Raw genomic sequence first — 21,285 nt, forward strand, 5'->3', positions numbered from 1 at the left:
GTATATCATGTATATCAGACTTTAAAAACAGCATGTACACATAAATAAAACCAACAACAACCCTTTTTTCTAACACACAAAGGTCACGGTGCCGGTAGTAATCCTACTCTGCATCTGAGATTCAGAGGATTTTACTCAGATTATGTAAAGTAGTCTGTCTGACACGAGTTTTCGGCCTCTGGTGTCATGGCTGTACGAGCTGACGGTAAGAGGAGGGGCTACGCAGAGCTAATGAGCCGCCGTCGTCATTTCCAAGATGTCAAATTACCACGTTCAAGATTTACCTTTGTGCTTTTACAGTGCATATCCCTTCATCAAGTTTTTACCTCGATTGGTAGGCGCAGCAACAGTAACTAAAGGGGGCAGAGCTCCCCGAGAGGAGGCAGTTTCCAGCGATGATCTGGGCCGTCTCCCTGCTCATAGGTAAAGGGTCTCTCTCTAAATCATGTAGCCTATAACTTAGCGGCTATTTCAGGCAGGAGCTTTAGCCAGTAAGCTTCTGCTGATCCCAGCTTCACAAAGGAACATTGATCGATCTCATTCACTTTTCATCATCTTGACCACCGGTCACTTGGCTACCCTCACCTTGATCAATGTAGGCTGGTTAAATATGAGGAAGAATAATTCATTCACAAATCTTTTAATAGACCGTGTAAAGTACTGCTAGCTCCAGCTATCTCAAAGTCACCCCCTATCAGATCATACTGGTATTTATTTCTTTAAAAACATTGTGAAGTTCACCTGAAACCTTGGTTTGTTGATGTTGTTTTCTTCATGCCAAGAGACTTATTGTATCTCAAGTTCTGCAGGCGATGTACCGCACTCTACCTAGAAGTAGGGTACGGTTAAATGGTTGGTTATGTCACAAGTTAAGCCTTTTCAGGTCTTGACAAAGCTCTTAATATAGCAGCTGCAGCCCAAATAAAGAATCCTCGCACTCCTGCACCAAAGCAGTGTCACATCAGGCTGTCCCACTAGCACGTAATTACAGTGCAAATAAATAGACTGTACTAAATGGAGAGAAAAAAACACCAACCTTTACCAAACCTCTCCTCTTTATTCAAAGAAGTCCATAGATTACCTGATCATCAAACCAAAGAAAATCCAGAAACATGACACAAGATTTTAGCAGAAAAACACCCTCCTGCTTGTTGAAGCTGTTCAACCTTTGTTGTGGTCATGGCTGGGTTCGGAAACAGACTGACTCTAAGCCATTAAGAGCAAGATTTTGCAAGCAGGAGAAAGTTAGCAGCCCATTCCATTAAGTATGCTCCGGTTTAATTGGATAAGAACAGTAGGAGACCAGAAACAATCGGCAGGTCTGGTTGGATTTGTTCCCAGCCAAAATGTACACCTTTGCAAATAAATAAGTCTCACATGAGACATTATTCCTTTTCAAAAACAATACTCATTAATAACCCAAACAGTTGAAAAAGGCCTTGCCTTCTTTTCTCAAGTTCCCTTATAACAATACTAGACCCCGACTCCATATGCCCTCTTCTTTCTCAATGCCTGAAGCTTCTCTCTGTCTCTGTCTCTCTGTTGTAAAATTACTCACTTCTCGCAGAAGACAGTGAATCGGTGTTTACCGACACACACACACACACACACACACACACACACACACACACACACACACACACACACACACACACACACACACACACACACACACACACACACACACACACACACACACACACACACACACACACACACACACACACACACACACACACACACACACACACACACACACACACACACACACACACACACACACACTGCTCCTGTAGACGTGCAGAAGGAGCCAAGAGACAGGTTATACATAACAGAATAGGTCATTTGTCATAGGTCATCACCTTCAGGTGGATATTGAAATGTATAGTGCTCAAGTGTAAAGCCTGAACTACCTTGAAGAGAAGAGTCACTGACACACCACCACAGTCAAAATCATGTATTTACAAAAGATTTACGTACATAATGTGCTTTTTCATATTCTTAAACAAATAATTTAATAATAGCAAACTTTATTTGTATCACACTTTTCTCAACAATGATCCAAATTGCTAAACAATAAGACCCCCCCCCCCCCCCCCAAAAAAAAAAAAAACGACAAGGCGGTGAATTAATAGGACATAGGCCACATGATGAGGAACCGGGCTTCCCCACAGTACATGCACTTTACTGTGATTTCGTAAATCACAGTTATGCTCAAAACCAATAACAGACATGTGGGAAATGAGAGCTGGAGGTGTGGTGACGTCACGTCCAACAACTGGCTGTTTGAAACTAAAATCAAAAACAAGAATTGGAAAAAAGAGGAAAAACCTAATCAAATTTTAAGGCAGATATTTGAAATCAACAAGAAAATAAAAATTGTCATTCAAAATGTGATCTAAATAATGTGAACGTTTTGAAAGTGTCATGCAAAATGTCCTTTCCCTCTTCCAATGTATACGACCACTTAATTTAGAAGTTTTAAAGCTCTAATCCATGCAGTGAACTCCACGGCGGTGCATCCCATCACCAGCCTGTTAGGATAGTTTTCAGAAGCTTCATGCTCGGCACTGTGATCTGATGGCACAAAACGCTTCAGCCCCATCAAGCTGTGTAAGCTCGTTGTGTAAGGGCCATTTTCTTGGATGTGTGGACAGGATGAACGATACATGACACTAGAAGAAGGGTGGGAAGGGTGAGGAGGAGGAGAGGAGGAGGGTGATTGACCGCAGCCATCCTCGTTCGTGGACATATATTTAGAGAGAAGGAGGGAGGGAGGGGTACTTGGTCCTCAGCTGCTGATCTGATGCACTGGAGCTCCACCTCTGCTGAAGAAAATCTCAGCGAGGATTTACTGCTCAGACCTTCACACTGGACACTGAGCCCTCAGGACCTTTCTCCTCCGGGATTCAGCTTTAGTGGAATATTTCCCTCGGAGAATCTGGACCTGAACACCTGCTGGAGTCCGTCCTGCCTGAACGGGAAACATCCAAGAGTGGTACGAGAGCAAAGCAATTGATGCCTGTGTGATCTGTGTGTGTGCTGCTGTAGTTTGACTGTGCTTTAAGATTGTTCTAAGTGCATGGTGTTGTTGAAGAGATGCTGTCGTGGCACAGCAGGATTTCAAATTGTAAAAAAAAAGGTTTAGGATGTATGACATTGGTGTTTGACAGCAGATGAAGACTCTTCATTCTTCGGGATTAGTGAGAGTAAGGTTCAGACATTCAGGAGTTTTGTTTCCAGTGCAGCTGCTTCATGACTGATGTGAAAATCAACTTGTGATTTAGTTTATTTCATTGGTGTCAGCTTCTGGTGTCAGCTTTTTGACTTTGTGCAGTGGCATCAGTGTGCGGGGCTAATCTAAGTATATCTTCTCAGGGATTAAATAGCTTCCTAATGAGCTTTCAATAATGTCCAAGCTTCACTTGAGGGAGAGCTCTGACTGCAGCTTCTCAGCACAATGTCAAGAAGGCCACGGCACTCTAACAGAACTGCAGCTATTATTAATGCTGCTATCGACTATACTTTCTATCCAGTACTTTAATTCTACCTATAAGAAGAGTAAGAAATGCAATGGGTTTGAGATACAGCACGTATATGTCAACACATTTTTTTGTATAATTATGGCAGATACGTTAATATTGTTGTTGCAGATACAACATTGTTATATCACCGGTTTCGTCAACCTATACAGAATATTTGACCCGCAGTTATTTATCATCTGAGCCTTGAATTTACTTAGGTTTTTAAATATTTGTCAGCAGCAAACCCAGATTTAGACATCACAGTTCAAATGAGCTCATTCAAATCTTAGTTAGTTATTCAATTTATAAAATTAGTTTTTCTGAGGATTTATCGTATTATTCAGGACCATTAATTGAGTAAAAGTAGTTATACCACTTTATAAAAATTCTCCATTACAGATTAAAGTTCTTACTTCGGCCAAATATACTTAAAATAGTAAAAAGCTTAAATTATTAAAAAGCAGAATTGTCCCTTCCAATGTTATATACTATACACATAATATTATGGCCTTATAACTAATGCATCAACACATAGAACATTTAATTTAGTTGTACTGCTTTATCCACTGTTGGTTTGTATAACAATTTATCAAATAGTATTCATTGTGTTTTTATCATCTTGTGAGGCAACCACCAGCAGTTATTAGATAAATGTAATGATGTAAGACATTCAATAATTCTCACAGAAAGCAGGAGAAAGGGAATATTTTGTATCAGTATATAAAACTTAACCGTCTCAGGTGAGGAAATGTACGTTTTTTTCCACTACTGCTAACAAGGCCTGCAAAGGCCTGTGATTGGATGGAAGTGGAGGAGTGGAGAAGATTTAAAGAAGAAAGACGTATACTCATTAGGAAGCTTTATCTTCATGTAGCTTATCTTTATGTTCTGATTGAATCCAGAGGGATTTGTTTCATCTGCTCACCTGCATTAACACTTGTGTTTCTGTTTTTCTCTGTCATCCAGTGACTAATATGAGGATGCCTTTGAATGGGCTAGATCCAGGAATCAGAGTGTGGCGCTTCCATTGCATTTAGACCGGGGAGCAGCATGCAAACAAACCGGTGAACCGCCGTGGCCTGTTAAACCCCCACCCTCATAGCCACCAGCACCACCAACCCAGCTTTGGGGCGACTCCAGACACTTCGACTCTGCCTGACGATTTGCGCCAAACGCCATGGATTTCACGCTACCCATAAGAAGTCAAGACAGGAAGGATTCCTCCAGCTCTCCTCTTCTGGGGCCTCGCAGCAGCTGCAGAAGGAAACATTACCAGAGCGTCAGGAGAAAGCTGCGGCCTGGACGGATCTTTGGCTTCGCCGCCAGCCTGGTGGTGGTCTGCATAGTGGGTTCATGGAGTGCCTTTTCGCTGGCCACGATGGTGGCCAAAGAGCTGGGCCCAGATGCAGAGGGCTCAGCAGAGGCAGCAGGGCCCCACAGAACTCTTCTGCAATACAACAACCTCTCAGCAGCGGCAGACGACACACCGGTGGCCATGCGATCATCTGAGATAGAGATGAATCACGGAGACTACCCAACGGACTACTTCACCGTGGAGGACAGACGTCAGGGCTTTGTGGTGTTTCATATGTTTGGTATGCTCTACATGTTCATAGCCTTAGCCATCGTCTGCGATGAGTTTTTTGTACCTGCACTAACTGTCATCACAGAGCAGCTGGAGATCTCTGATGATGTTGCAGGAGCCACCTTCATGGCTGCAGGCGGCTCAGCCCCAGAACTCTTCACCTCTATCATTGGAGTCTTTGTCTCCCACAGTAATGTAGGTATCGGCACCATCGTGGGCTCTGCTGTATTCAACATCCTGTTTGTGATCGGGATGTGCGCCCTGTTCTCCAAAGAGGTGTTGAACCTCACCTGGTGGCCTCTGTTCAGAGACGTCTCCTTCTATATCATTGGCCTGCTCATGCTCATCTATTTCTTTCTGGATAATCAAATTGTGATGGGGGAAAGTATCAGCCTGCTGATGTGCTACACCTGCTATGTGACATTCATGAAGTTCAATCGCAAAGTAGAAATGTTCATCAAGGGCTTGCTGGGCAGCAACCAGGTGGATGAGCTGGAGAGTCCACCCAAGGTGAGCCTCATCCATTACATCCATCCATCCATCCATCACTCATCCATACATCACTCATCCATACATCATCTGAAATCCATCCATCCATCCATTTATCATCCGTCCATCATCCATTCATCATTCATCCATCACTCATCTGAAATCCGTCTATCCATCCATCCATTCATTCATCATTCATCCATCATCCATCCATCACTAATCCATCCCTCATCTGACATCCATCCATCCATTCATCATCCATCCATCACCCATCCATCCATGCATCAGCTGACATCTATCCATCCTTCCCTCAATCTATCCATCTTTTGATGTATCTACCCCACTGTTATCATCTTTCATCCATCTTGCTAGCATTAGAAACCTCCATCTATCCATCCATCTATACATTTAAACCACTATTCACTGACTAATCAGACTCACCAGTAACAACCATCAAGAGGTTTGAAAGTCTATAAATACACCTGTAGTATATCAGTGAAAAAAAGGTAAAAATATCCGACTAAGGTCATAATATAAAAGATCCTGTTCCTTTTCTTTCTTTACTTGACCATAAACCATAACTGTTCTGACAATTATGTTTTTTGGAAGGAAACACGTTGCTGTATTTTGTCAGTGCCTCTGGGCTGAAATCTGGAAATCTGTTGATAACTGATTTGAGGAAAAGCAATAAGAAAGATCACAGGGAAAACCCGTCCCGGCTAATGATCCTGAGAATAGCAGTGCTCCTGTTCTGTGAATGTGAGAGGGTGTTTCACTGGGGCAGGGAGGGTGTTAAAGCAGAAGCTGCCGAACAGACAGACCTCTGTCAGGAAGCCAAACCCTCCTGAGTTCCCCTCTGCAAGGATATAAAGATTTGTCTTAACCTGCCACCTGTGCAGCTCATGTAGTGCCAGACGCAGAGCCAGACTGCAGTGTCTTCATGCTGAGTAAGTCCAGCAAAGTCTCTCAGAATAGGACTGATGTAACGGAGAGGGTCACTGAAATTACTTCAACAGGATTAATATGAAAAGTTATTTCTCATTAGAATAAATTTGATGTGTCTATTCCTTATAAAAGTGTCTAAATTAACACGATGCTTGTGTTTCTATATGTTTACACTTATTACCAAACATGTTATAAAGAGCTATATCTGCTCTGAGAGAGTACAACTACATTTAGTTACATTCTTATCTTACGATTATAAGATCCTACAAGAGAATATTAATATTTTTCTACACTGAAAAACATTTAACAGACATTTACTGTACAGATTATATGTTCCTGCCAAATGGCATGAAATATGGTGTTAAATACTTACATTAAAATATCAATAGCAATCTATAAATGATTTCTCAACAGGATAATTTAAATTGCTTAGTGGTCTATTCCACGTAAAAAATACATTGATGTCATTGCGTTTGTGTTTTAAAAAAAAAACATTATGGGATCAAGTCTTTTATCTTTTTTCCGTATTATAATCACAGTGGTACATTGAGATATTTATTGAACCATTATTTTGACAGATGCAGTTATTGTTTTCTGGCCAAAGTGAATGCTGACATTAAGTTGATAATCCTGAAAACATTGTTTTCGTGCAGAGAGTTGAGATGGATTCTATCTCATGCAAACTAAAAGCAAAGATACAAGCAAAGAAATTGTGAAATTTGTCAAATAGATTAAAAAAAAACATATAGCATCTCTCGTCAGCAGCTCCCTTCTTCCTTTCTTTCGCTGCCCTTGTCTTTGTGGTGACATCGGGTAAAGGGTCCTCTGACTGTGGAGGAAGACTGCAGCTCTACGGGTTGAGTCCTCCACGTCAGATCAATGCACACATATCCAAAGAGCCTCTGTGCCCAGGAAACAGACAAATTGAACTATTTTGAGTTTAATAATCCAAAACATCCATAATTTGCTGTTTGTTCTTTTTCTTCGGCTCCTGCACAGCATGTCTCACACTGAGAGCATATTGACCTGATGAGGACACACTTAGAACATGCCAATCACTTCGCAATCACCAAACCAATCACTTCACGTCTGCAGGGGGAAGATGACGGGAAGCTATAATTTTGAGATTAGCTTGTGGCTGCATTTAGAACCGGGGCTGGGGGACTGATGTTGTGATGCACATGGTTGAACTCACGTTTTGTCTCTCCGTCTGTTGTATGTTCTGTCTTGTGTGTGCAGTTGGAGTCAGACCTGTTGCTCTCTGATGTTAAAATCTCGTACGGCTCTCAGGTGACAAAAACTGTACCGTAGGCTGATTCTAGAGCAGTTTGCCCATAGCTTAGACATGCGTCACCCATCACCAGTTGGCCGGGGGGGCGTATGCAGTGCAGTGCTACTTTTGTTTTCCACATTGATATTAACATAACATTAGATAATTACAAGGCTAAAGAAGTGAGACAGAATAAAGTGTTATGATACAATAGGGGTTGAAAGCACTTTGTAGAATCACATAATGATGAAGTAAGTTTTACTGTATTGATTCAGACCAGTAGAAGTCCTGTTTTCAGATGAATCCATGGAGATCAGGCCCTGTATCTGCATTATCGTTCCTCCCTTTAACTGTTTAGATCATTTTAAACAAGAAAAAGAAAGCATGACTTATTTAGAGCTTTAGAGTTATTAGTTATTATGCTTCTGCATCACAGTCACTTATGTATAACAAACATACTGTATATATATATATCCCCTTTTACATTTTTCCCTAATAATAGATTGTTAGATAATTTAGTTCTACCCACTTTCTTCCATTATCATCAGGTAGATGAAAATCATATTTAACGTGTTTTATTTATTGCAATCCAATCATTTATGATGATTTATTGATAATAACAACAAGTTTGATTTTTTCCAGACCTCAAGTGCATCATATTAACTTTTTAAGTTGTCGCATTTCTCTTATTTATGTGCTGATCAACCCTCTATTAGTATTAGGAGCTCTGTTTGACATTTGTGACCTTTTGGAATCAGCTGGTCTCCATGGCTGCTTCACCTCAACAAGGGCAGCTTTTCCATTTCAGTCGTCCGGCACTTGATGTCCAACTCCCTTGCCCTCATGTGTTGGTAGCTCCTCAATAATCCCCCAGGTTAATGCCCTCCAATCCCATTAGAGTCGCTAATTATAGTCAGATGCTCCTTAGGGGAGCAGGAATCAGCAGATCACAGGGAAGGAGTGGTTGGATCCTCCAATGTCAGCCTGCAGTCTTGACCGTAATGGGGCTTTTGTGCATGATTTAGGGATGTTCCAGGAGTTTTTTTGCACATTTTTGTACAGTATGTTGCACATATAGTGTCTCTGTAAGAGAGGGTAGACAGAAGATCTGCTGGTTTGCTTGGTGATGGCACTAAAGACGCCAATCCTCTCTGATCCCCTTATCAACTGCTTACCTGCTGTGACGAAAGCAACACACAGCCGAGCGCACCGAGGCTGTGCTCCTCTGCAAACAAAATGTTCATATTCTTGTTGCAATCATCAATTTCTACCCTGCACGGATCACAATGCATGTAATGTTGCAGTGTGACAGTCCGGACATTAGTGACTACAGAGAAAAGGAGGAATGGTCTGGTTTAGGTGGTTGGTAAATATAGTTTTGAGGATGTTCAGCCGTACTCTGACAGTTTGATGCATTTATTCAACAAATTTCAGCTGAAGTGATAAAACCACCTTTTATTAATTGATAGGACACTTTTGTTTGTTCACTTGATTCTATTCTAACACAAAAGTTAAATGACTGATTTTGCACCTGCAGCAGTTCAACAACACAACTGTGGATTGTGTGTTTTCATATCATAGTGAACTTTATCAAAATCTCATGAGGATAACAACAGCAATCTGTGCAAAGGAAGCAAACGATTTCTTTCCCACACTGTCTGTCACCTATTCATGTCACGCCTGACCACCTACAGTATCTCTAATATTGAGGATTCCTTATTAATTGCAGTGGAATTTGTTAAGGAAAATTGAGTTAGGATGAGAAATAGTTTGTGTGAAAACTCAAAAGATGAGTGTGATAGTTCGCAGTGACCTGTGAAAGTTGCTGCAGGACTTCACACGCAGGCTGGAAAATAACCGGTCTAAAAGCGGTGATCTCTGCGGATTAATCCTTGCTAAGTCCCACAGCTCTGACAGTAAGGTGGACGCTGCAAAAAGGCAGAGAGAGAGAGAGAGAGAGAGAGAGAGAGAGAGAGAGAGAGAGAGAGAGAGAGAGAGAGAGAGAGAGAGAGAGAGAGAGAGAGAGAGAGAGAGAGAGAGAGAGAGAGAGAGAGAGAGAGAGAGAGAGAGAGAGAGAGAGAGAGAGAGAGAGAGAGAGAGAGAGAGAGCGTGCATGTGTTTGAATTTTGTGCAGGCGATCTGATTGTTGCTTCTCTGTTGACAGCGGTGATGATTATAACTGTGTAGAGCTGCTGCCTCCATGTCAGCTTTTTACAGCTTTCTTCTGATCATCTTCAAACCTCAAACAGCAGTGTTATAACAGGAAATAGTTTAATATTTCAGTTATAAATCATTTACTTGCCTAAACAGATTTTGATAGCTTGAGTGTGTTTTAGCTTGCATGCATTAAATCCACATTAACGCCAAAGAGAACGTTTTAAATGTAAGAAAACTAATTTCCTTCATAATTTGCAGCAGTTAAAAATGAAAACTACCCACATTTGTTCCTGTTGTTCAACAAAGATAGCTTTTGAAAGTTAAGTTCTCTGGTGACACAAAGAAACTCCTCATCCACTTTTGTTTTACAATTCCTTACAGTTCAGCCATTGAAAAATAATGAAGGCAATATTATTTGTTTTGGAGCTGAACTTTTTTATTGTCTTAAAATACTGAAAAAAAAGGATCAAACTTTGAACTATGAACGCAAGCATGTGGCTTCATGATAGATGCAGATTGTAAACACATGTATAGACATTTGGATAATCCAATCTTCCCTCTATATGATTATTTCTTACTTAATAGAGATTGCTGTAAACTACCTAATGTTCAGAACAAGGTCAACTGCAGATTATCTCGTTCTGTAACCGTTGTTTTCATGTTTCTGCTGCTTCAGCAGTTACTTATTAGTTCTGTGTTTTTTTGATTCTGTTGTTGGAACCTGGTTGAATGAAAAAAACAAATAGTATCCGTGACGATTCACAATTTTTCGGCGATGGTTATTGGTGGGTCAGAACCCTGAGGAGGGGGAATGAGAGCTGCATTTAATAATGGAATCATTAATTGCAGGTTTGAGTCCCAGCTACTTCTTTTCTTCTTTCTTCTTCTCTTTTGTCAGGAGCCATTTGAGTGTTAAGACAACATGAGCTAATGCTAAGCTGCCCCCTGTTATTACAGTAGAAGCCAGGCTGCTCAACAATCACACGGACCAAACAGACACAGAATCCACTGCCTCTGTTTCTTTCTCATCAACATGTTTTCTTTCTAGAAAATCATTTTTTTTAATATAAGAGGGGAAAGGAAATCAACTTTGTATGCAGATTGGTAGTCCAACTTCTTTGAAATTATTTTCCCCTGTTAAATCCTCCATTTGATGAGTCTGTCAACTTCAACCATGAAGATCCCCTTCAGTAATCTGCAGCCCGGGGGTCTTCAAGCAACTGCTGCAGAAACCCACGCAAACATGTTTGAACTGGAAAGACATGTAACAGGTGACGGCCTTGTATGCCATAACAGCAGCAGCTGTCTTATCAGAAGCAGACTAATGTGATTATCTCCTGCAACACTCAGGCCTCCATCATGAAATTGTGTCAACAACAAAACCCTCTAGCTCTCGGCTGCTGGTTACCCACCTACAGCACAGAGGTGTTTGTGCTTCAACTTGGCTTTCAGGTGTCTCTGTAGGATGCTGGCGCTCGGTGATATGAACTAGGGAAGTGGAGAAGGCTGTGAGCAGCTGTGATGTAATTGTTTTTGTAAGATAACTCTATAGGTTTGGCACGATTATATTAGAATCTGTTATAAAATGTAAGTTGTTAATATCTGGTTCAACCACATCATCGCAGGGCTGTGTTATTATGGTCTATGACATTCTTTTATGCTTAACTTAGCCAATACCTTGGGTTTGATTATTCAAATACCTGTCAATCTAGAGATTTACATGATGTTTCAAACTTTTTGATGCTTGGCTACATTTCTGTCATTCACTTTATATTTTTTATGTACACAGTGATCTGTTCTACATCCAATCAGTTTGTTGGTTCTTTGCTGAGTTTTTTCACTCTTTTTTAGAAACACAAATGTAAGAGTTTTCACTCTCACTGAGTTTATATATTGTATACTATTGTACAAGCACTAGTAAATTATATATAGTTTAAAACATATACATAAAATCCCCATTGATGTAACTGTGACGTTTTGAGCAAACCTCATCAATCAATACATTAAAAATTATTTAAATCTTTTTGAGTAAATTTACCAAAACACAATACACAAAACTTCATGTTCTTATCTGTTCTCTTGAACCTCTCCTCATCCCTGATTCCTAAACCTCCCCCACCGCTGACATCACCACATCTGTGTTTTCACACACACACTCACATTTCAATCTCTGTTTGACTCAGTTGTGTGTTTTGGTTTTAGGGTTAGGGTTAGAATTTGGTTTAGGTTAGGGATAGGTTAAGGGATAGGGTAAGGGTTGGGGTAAGGGTTAGGGTCAGGACTGTGATGGTTAAGTTTAGTGTAAGGGGCTGGAGTATTCTCATTGAGATATAAGTCCAAGAATGTGTGTGTGCGTGTGTGTGTAGGATGGCTCTGATTTGGCTAAGTAAATTAGTATATTCTTGGTAGAAGAGAATTAGGAACATTTTGAATCAGTTGTTAAAGATGTTGTCTAGACTTTTTAGAATGATATGGTGGGTCGGAAAAGGCTCATGTTGTATTTTCTACAATGTCTTTGCCATTCTGTGCTCTCAGCATAAAAAACACATCATTGAGGGAAAATTACACATACAAATAGATAACATGAAAATAGTGACAGGGCTGTACAATTATACATTTCTCAGCATCAGGCCCTATATTCTGTCTCTGTTCTTCCTGGTTTGAAGTTTCTGTTGATAAGATTGACCATCACTAAAGTGAGTGAATAGCAAACATATTTCCTTGATTATTAATCATTGGAAGTAATCCTTTAAACTCTGCATCACTGCTTTGGTGGCTCATGTGTGTTTACATCAAGTGATTACACATTTTCATGTCAATATTGTTATGTTCTGGAACTTTTTTGTTTCTGTATCCACTAATTATTTCACGTATTCTCTTTCTCACCCTGACATTGTAGTGGGGCAATCAACAGCAACAAAAACTGGAGACAGAGTCAGAACAGGTCATTTGTTGCAAAGTATTGGATGTGTATAGGTCATGTGTTGGCATTACTGTGTCGACTCCTTGTTTTGTACATTACTGTGTAAGATAACTTATACTGTTTATACAAGGTGTTATGTTTCCTTCTTCTGTTTTTCCCTTTAGGAGATTGCACCAGTAGATGATGAGAACAAGCTGATGGTGAGTTTGTCTTGTGTGTGTGAATTTATCACCAGGTATGGAATAAGTACATAGCTCATATTTGATTTGGTGTTTGTGCTCCTACAGGCAAAGCCCCGGCTGCAGAGGGAGGGCAGCTGTGCTTCTCTACACAACTCACTGATGAGAAACAGTATCTTCCAGCTCATGATCCACACCCTGGACCCCCTGAGCGATGAAGGTATGGGTAAGAAAAACTCAACGCACAACAACTACACTAAATCCAAATAACCTACACAAAGACCACCATACAAGATTTGATGTAAAACTCTGTCACACTGTGTGCAGCATGTAATCATTAAAGGCATCCATTTAGAATGAGACAACACAACAAGTTTCAACTCTATCTGCTTAACTAAAGCTTAATTTGTGGTTAATGGTTGGGTTCCTACACACCAAGGGGAGTAAATTAATATATCTCAGTGAGGTAGACTGGACTACGAACTGTACCATTTCCTCTGTTTCAGGACGTTTCAAAGAGAAAGCGTCGATTCTTCACAAAATGGCGAAGCAGAAGTGTAAAGATGACGCTATCAATGCCAACGGTATAGGTGGGTCTCAGTGACGACTTGTAGACCCATTTGTCTCATGAAATAATCAACTTATAAATCCAGTGACAAATCAATTATCAAATCAATAAGAGCCTTAAGAACTGTGGCTATTGGAATCCCAGTGTAATTGAGGGGTTTGCAGAATAACAAGTCATTAAATCATAAAAGCATGAGACAAAGCTGAAGATACACCAGTATTCATTTCTTTATTTGCTTTACTCAATTTCCCAGATGTCATAGATGCTCACTGAAGTTTTCACTTAGCTTCCTCTGTCATTACTATATAAATACACTGTGATATTTTTTATAAATCATGAAAGCAGATGGTATTTGACAATCAAAAGTGAGCGACTGCTAAAGCTGGGAGTTTCTGTGGTGTCAGATAGGAGTTATTTTTATTGTTTGGGCAATTTGTTTATTTCTTTGATTTATCAGCAATATCCAAGGATCTGAGTTTTTTACCAGGCATTTGTCAATATGGCACTGAATAAGTTTTCAGGAGGCATAAAATGGCTTCCATGTGATGTTACACGTGTGACGATGGATTGGGATAATAACACAAACATTGTGTTTCCCAACATAGGAGTCCTGCCCCAGGCACAACCATCAAGAAGTGCAATGTGTAATGAGATTCATCTTTTCTCTCTATTATGTCAGACGACTACTTTTTATTTCAACGTGACACGGTTCTCATGAGAGTCACTTAAACTGTCTTCTTTTCCTTTCCCAAAGCTGATAAAAACATCCCCAACAGTTCGAACGTGGCAGTGGAGGTGACGCCACCCATGAACGGTGTCGCAGGAGGGGAAGAGGTGGGCTCTTTTTCTGTCTGCGTTTTTACAAGTTCAGGTTTACCACCATTTTAAATCGTTTATTTTTTATAGAGCGTCAACCAACTACACAACAAAAACACCACAATATATCCTGTACCCGCCGACGTCATTGTACACAGCCATAGCTTTAACATCACTTAAAATGTCTATCTCTGGATATGCACAGTATAATGTATACAACTCTTCTTCAGGGTGAGGAAGAGGAAGATGAAGACCAGCCTCTGAGTCTGGCCTGGCCTGACACCAACAGGAAAAGACTCACTTACCTAATTATCCTGCCCATTGTCCTACCACTGTGGATCACACTGCCCGACGTCAGGAGAGAGGTGACAACCCACACACACACACACACACACACACACACACACACACACACACACACACACACACACACACACACACACACACACACACACACACACACAACCCTATGACACAAACACACATGGAGCTATGTGTTATTATTTAAACACACAGTGAAGCAACGTACTGCTTTACATGTGTAGGATAATTATCTCTTTTTTTTTTCAGAGCTCAGCAAGGTTCTTCCCCGTCACTTTCATCGGCTCCATTTCTTGGATTGCTTTCTTCTCCTACCTGATGGTGTGGTGGGCTCACCAGGTACGACACACACACAAGCAACACAATTCCAAAGATATCTGTGAAATCCGCACTTCACCATTAACTTTTCATTGAATCACTGTCGTTGTTTTTCAAATTAACATGACCTCTTGTGCATTCAGCTCTACCGCTCTGTTTCTGAAGCTGCTCTGCTTATCAGGGTGCAGCAGTCAGGGTGTTGAATGTGTGACCATGACAGCTAATCCCGACTAATCTGCCTTGATCCACAGCCAGATCAACCTGTAACACTCTATTTTAACAGCGCGGGCCTAAGAGGGGGTTATGTGGGCAAGGTCACTGGGGAAGTTTCTGGAAATATTTTCTTGGTCATTTGCAATCCATGTTATAATGACTCTTTGGTAGAAGAAAATGCAAACCGTACCATTAAAGAGTAACCAATCTTTTAGTTTCTACCAGCTACTTGTGATTATGCTTTCCCCTCAAACTCTGCATCTGTGATCTTGCATGGTGTTATAGTGCTTAGCTACATCTCAGCACTCATTACAGGTGTAGCAGAGATAGTTATACCTTAAAAGCGGCTTTCTGACTTCATTAAGTTTCCAAACTGTGTGGCTGCAACATGAAGCGATGCATGTTTGCCTTCAGGTTGGAGAAACATTCTGGATCACAGAGGAGATCATGGGTCTGACCATATTAGCAGCCGGCACTTCAATCCCCGACCTGATCACCAGTGTAATTGTGGCGAGAAAAGGCCTCGGGGACATGGCCGTGTCCAGCTCTGTGGGCTCCAACATCTTTGACATCACTGTGGGGTAAGGGAAAACATCAACTTCAATAGCTGTGTATTAAGTTTAATATCCATTAATAAACGAGAGCATCCCCTTAACCTGAAATAACTCTCCTCTGTTCGTGCTTCATCCTCCCTCCAGCCTGCCATTCCCCTGGCTCGTCTACAACATCATCAACGACTTCAAGCCGGTACAGGTGAGCAGCAACGGCTTGTTCTGCGCCATCGTCCTCCTCTTCATCATGCTCCTCTTCGTCATCATCTCCATCGCGTCTTGCAAGTGGAAAATGAGCAAGATCCTGGGCCTTTCAATGTTCGTGCTCTACTTCGTGTTCCTCATCGTCAGTGTCATGCTGGAGGACAAGATCATCACCTGTCCTGTCACCGTCTGAGTGAGCGGCCGAGTCTCAGAAAGCTGAAATGAAACCGAAATATGCTCATGTGCACCAACATTGACTGAAACTCCTGTCAGTCTCACATATATACACACAGTAGAAGACTGGATACACACACACCCACACATTGGCATCCACACGCTCAGTGTCAAGCTGTACCTGCACACACACATGAAGCAAACACGTAAACACGCACAGGTTGTTTCCAGTGTTTCAGGACTGCATCACAGCCTTCCAGGAGTGGCAGAGGAGCCAGTCCTTGGTGAACGGACGTCTGCCACCCGAGAGGAGAGCCTGCCCTCAGTGACGAGTGATTCGAACAACACCCAGGATGGACATTGTAATCAAAGAGCATAAGATATATATATATATATACTTTTTATTTATTTTTTAAACCAAAGGACTGTGTGGCAGTGTAAGAAGTGCATCCACCACTCATGCTAGCAGCCATGGTGAGCATATAAACTGGTGGTTTTTGTTTGTTTGTGGAGCTTTGGAAAGATCCCATGTGTCAAACTGGGGAAATGTGAAAGCTGCTGAACAGACCTTTATATTTAACCGTGTCCTGTCCACCATATGTATACGGGTTTGAAATGTCATCAGAAGAGAAATATCAGTGTTGCTGGTTTGAGTGTTTTGCATTCCAGGGCATCAGTGGCAGACATTTTTACTTTATTTACATTTCATCCAGATGTATAATAGCACATTAAATACTAAGTAGTTACATTATAGTGTACACATGGACTAAACGGGCTAAGGTTTTATCATGCTCAATATTTATATCCAAACTATCTCATTTGGGGTTTCATATTCATAAGCTTGTAAGTGTGACTTTTTCAGATCTGTCTTTTTTCTGTCTGCCTTTACATGCACCACTTTAGAGCGAGAGAGTACTTCATTATCGGGACTAAAACTGGACCATTTTGGTGCATGGAAATGCCACTATTGGGGGGGGAAAGCGCTCATTGCCACATATGCATCCCAGTCAGTAATGGGGTGCAGTCGGGATAACAAATGGTGGAGTAAAGATTAGTGTTCTCTGTTGTATTTTACTTTTTTCTTTTTGAATGTATGTATTTATAAAAGGAGTGTTCAATATCAACAGGTATCACCGGCTTTTTGTGATGTTTGGATCTAAAACAACTCATGCCATGTGCTGTATAACGTGTGCATATATATGTATAAATATATATATATACACACAAAAATATTGCTATCATTTCCATATGTATATTGATATCATTTCCGATATTTTGGACATTTTTCCACTGCTGTAGGCCTTTTGTACTCAGGCCTAATGTGGGGCTGTCACGCAATAATCTCTCACCACTTTCTTTTGTTTGCTTTATTATATACAGTGGGAAATCTTAGACTAAAATTCTAATAAGCAATGTCAAGTAGGCCCATATAATAAATCTAAAATAAAGCACTGCTGAAGAGATTGTGACACTTGAGTAATTTGCAACAAACTTTGTTTTCCTCGAATTCCTTTCTGTTAGGTTTGGTAAACTAGGGCAATGACGCTGAACAAAATGCGTCCTGCTGTAGTAGACAGTTATCCACGAGTAAACTCTATTTCCATTCAAATGGTGCAGATATAAAGTGTAACGCAACTACTCCTAAGAGGCTGCAAAAAGATTAAACAAACTAAGAATAAAGACGTCTAAAAAGTCAAACAAATTGGTTTCCTTTATTGCGTTTTTTTTGATTTTGAGAATCTTAGGTCATTTTATTTTCAAATTCCCATTCTATCCTCTTTAATGAGTCAAACTGCCTGTAAAAACAGGTGGAAAAAAAACATACTTCTAATGTGAAACAGAGATATTAGTGACGTGAAAACAATGTCTACATTTACATTTGAAACATTACAGCTGCACCAGATATTACTGCCTGACTGGCCTCTTACAAGCGACAACAGGCCATGAAACATTTATTTCACCATCCTGGTCATCTCAAACATCTCAAATACAAAAACATGACCGGCTGATGATCAGTGGACTGCATATGTTTGAAAAGTGCAAGCTTTGATTTGCCAACTATTTTAAAGGACATGTGAATATATGATTGATTTTGCTTGGGTCACATTCTTACTTTGTCAACTAAATGGAACCAAATAAGGGCGACACCTTGTTTTCGCAGCATTGTTTAATGTGCTCCATCAGTTCGGGAAAAATGTATTTTTGTAAAAACTTGCCACTTAACATCCTTTTCTGTTTTTTGTTTTTTGTACAGTAAAGTTAGGAAGTGTTAAATTGTTTCAGTGGAACCTCGAGACATCGTAGAATTTACTAACCTAAGATGTAAACAGCTAGCATACGGAATGGAAACCCTCATTTTCTCTCAGGTATTAATTTGCCCTGAATTTGCATTTTCTTTTTAATGTGGACATATTTCCTTTTAGATAATCTGGATTCAAGCCTCTTTCATCAGTCATAGTACCAAGGGATTAAAAATCACATTGCGTCATTATGCTTTCCCAACTATTCTTTTAAATTTGTATGTTTATAAAATGTGATATATTTTGTCCAGATGAATATGTTTATAAATGTCTGTCCATAAAACTATCCCGAATTTCATGAACATAAAATGTATGTATAAAAGATTTGTAAAGTGTAATGCAAAAACTGCATAAGCTCCAGTATGTAATGATGTCTGATGGTAGATTTCAAAGCCAAGCACAGTTATCCATCTTCTTATTTAGCCTATCTATGCAGTATAATTTCTAAAGCGTTCTCGTTTTGATGCATCATCTGAATGTGAGAAATGAATGTATGAATGAATGCTTTTAGGAAATATCCATAAGAATTCATCCTCAGCCAGTTTGGATACCTTGACAAATGGTAAAATGCTTTTGTATTTCCCGTACACGATATGCAAACATGGAATCATATTCATGTACTACTTGAATCATTTATTATGCTGTACAAAACATATATCGTTCAACTGTGTATCAAGTGTTATATGATCAAATAAACCAAACTCAAATTTTCACCACTGGTAGTTTGAGTTAATGGTCGGAAACACGTGTGGCTCTCTGCCCGATCGGCGTGATGAAACGGGGATTCACTGGACGCTTGAGGACGACCAATGAAGGACGTACTCACCTGTCTGGTTTCTCTCCACATTTATGTTCACTGCCATCTTATGACACTCACTCACTGCACATGTAACTGGCCAACATGAGGATTACTGCCTTCATATGGGTTCATGTTTCCAGTGGGCATGAGAACAGTCCATACTAACATCGACTGATATGCACTGAGTTTAGAGTTTGCTCAGAGGTTGATGACTTGTGACCTGGTTGTAAACGTCCTCAGAAATGGTGGAGGTCATGGGAGTAAGTTCTTTGGATAGTTGGCCGATAACCCTGTGATAACTGGATGTTCACTGAACTATGCAACAATCTGATACTTCAAAGTAGGAACATTTAGATTTTACCAGCAGCCTTGTGCTTTCTCTCAGTTGCACCCTCTGATGTGTTACCCACCTGATGTCACTTTGTTAAAGTCCATGTGGCTTCGATACAATTAAGTAACGTTAACATTAGAATCCATCTGATTGCAAAAGTTCTCACAATTTAACCACTTCATTGGGAATTACGAACTGTGTACACGACTTCCTATGTTATAACTAGGATGTTATGATTTTCATTTGAAGGTATCAAACATCCTAGAAACCTGTCCATCACTTAAGTGTTGGTGTCAGTCAATTTCTCATATGAAAATGTTGCAGCCATGGAGAAGATGATCAAATAAAAACTTGGAGGCTTGATGACCGTAAGTCCCTGAAAGATCTGACGAGGGAGATGCCACTAGAACTCAGCGTAAAGCCTTTAGTGACCAACTAGAGAACCAACGCTCAGCGACACAGAGAAAAACCACAGACTGTATTCAGAGCAACCCCTAACGAATGGAGCAAAAGTTGTGCATGAGTTGGATTGATATGTGGAACAGATCGGGATAACTGTTGCAACCATCACTGCCTCCTATTGAGATTAAAGGGATAGTTCACAGGGTGAAGTGTATGATTCACAAACTCTTTCAGAGTCTCAGGGGTAAACAGTGTTTCAGACATAGGGACTCCTTCTTCAGACACAATAAAACAACAGAAAAAAACACAACATGCCCTTTATGCCATTTGAAACGGCATCATTTACATTCTGTTTTAAGTCCAAAGGTCCACCACCGGAAGTAGTGATGCTAGCAGATGTAGCGATGCTAATGCACACCCTATGTGTGCCCTTGGGCGAGAGCTTGTGTTCAGTGTGTGCAGTGTTTCAAAACATGGTGTAAATGACTCCATTTTGAGTCAAATATGAATGTCATCAAAAGAGAAATATGAAGGCCTTTTATGTTTTTTTTTCTGTAGTTTTTCTTAGTTTGAAAAATGTATCACCAGTTACTTCAATTGTATTGTATTTGGCTGCATAGTGGTAAGTTGATAATGAATAAATTTAGATGTTTCTGTCAACTATACCTTTGAGAGAAGATTTAGGAAAAGCTTTCTACTTCATTACAAAGACGCTAACCCTACTTTCTACGTGTATGGCATACTTGAATAGATCTTTCCAACGTATTGAAATAGTTTTGATCCACACTGATCACTGTCATCCGGCACTTTGGGCGGGTCCTGAGAAACAGAATTAAGCTCCTGTCACAGCCCGGCTCAACTGTGGCAAGTAGGGAGACGACACGAGTGAACTGCTTGCTCTTCCATAATATTTATTAACTGTATGGTTTACAGATATGGATTGAAAACAAATAAAAGTAAAATCTAAAGATGTATTGAACGGTTTCATTAAGAAGACACGGACTTTCAAAGGGACAGATGCATCAACCTTTTATTCGATTTCACATTTATGTTATTTATATTTTTATGTTAAAATGTAACATTGGAGAATGGCGCTATACTATCAGAATCCGCCAGGGGCAGTAACGCGTCCAGAAGTTCAGAATAAAACAAAGAGGAAGAGCCGCGGCCGGAAACATGCAGCTGTCACTTTCATAACAACAGCTCGTCTCTTTGA

General features: G+C 40.3%; 1 protein-coding gene across 1 annotated transcript; it reads left to right on the top strand.

Moving 5' to 3' along the window:
* The first annotated feature begins 4,701 nt into the window (after positions 1–4,701).
* slc24a2 (solute carrier family 24 member 2) lies at positions 4,702–16,256 on the top strand. The gene is made up of 9 exons (XM_061084375.1): positions 4,702–5,619; positions 13,058–13,093; positions 13,181–13,292; positions 13,579–13,662; positions 14,395–14,474; positions 14,693–14,821; positions 15,027–15,116; positions 15,723–15,889; positions 16,007–16,256. The coding sequence occupies exons 1-9, from the start codon at positions 4,702–4,704 to the stop codon at positions 16,254–16,256; spliced, it is 1,866 nt and encodes a 621-aa protein (XP_060940358.1).
* The last annotated feature ends 5,029 nt before the right edge of the window (positions 16,257–21,285 follow it).

This window comes from Limanda limanda, chromosome 2, assembly GCF_963576545.1.
Source record: "Limanda limanda chromosome 2, fLimLim1.1, whole genome shotgun sequence".
Taxonomy (NCBI): domain Eukaryota; kingdom Metazoa; phylum Chordata; class Actinopteri; order Pleuronectiformes; family Pleuronectidae; genus Limanda; species Limanda limanda.

Coding starts and splice junctions, on each gene's coding strand:
- slc24a2 (XM_061084375.1), top strand. CDS start 4,702: ATGGATTTCACGCTACCCATAAGAAGTCAAGACAGGAAGGATTCCTCC. Junction 5,620..13,057: donor AGCTGGAGAGTCCACCCAAG/GTGAGCCTCATC, acceptor TTTTCCCTTTAG/GAGATTGCACCAGTAGATGA. Junction 14,475..14,692: donor GTGTCGCAGGAGGGGAAGAG/GTGGGCTCTTTT, acceptor CTTCAGGGTGAG/GAAGAGGAAGATGAAGACCA.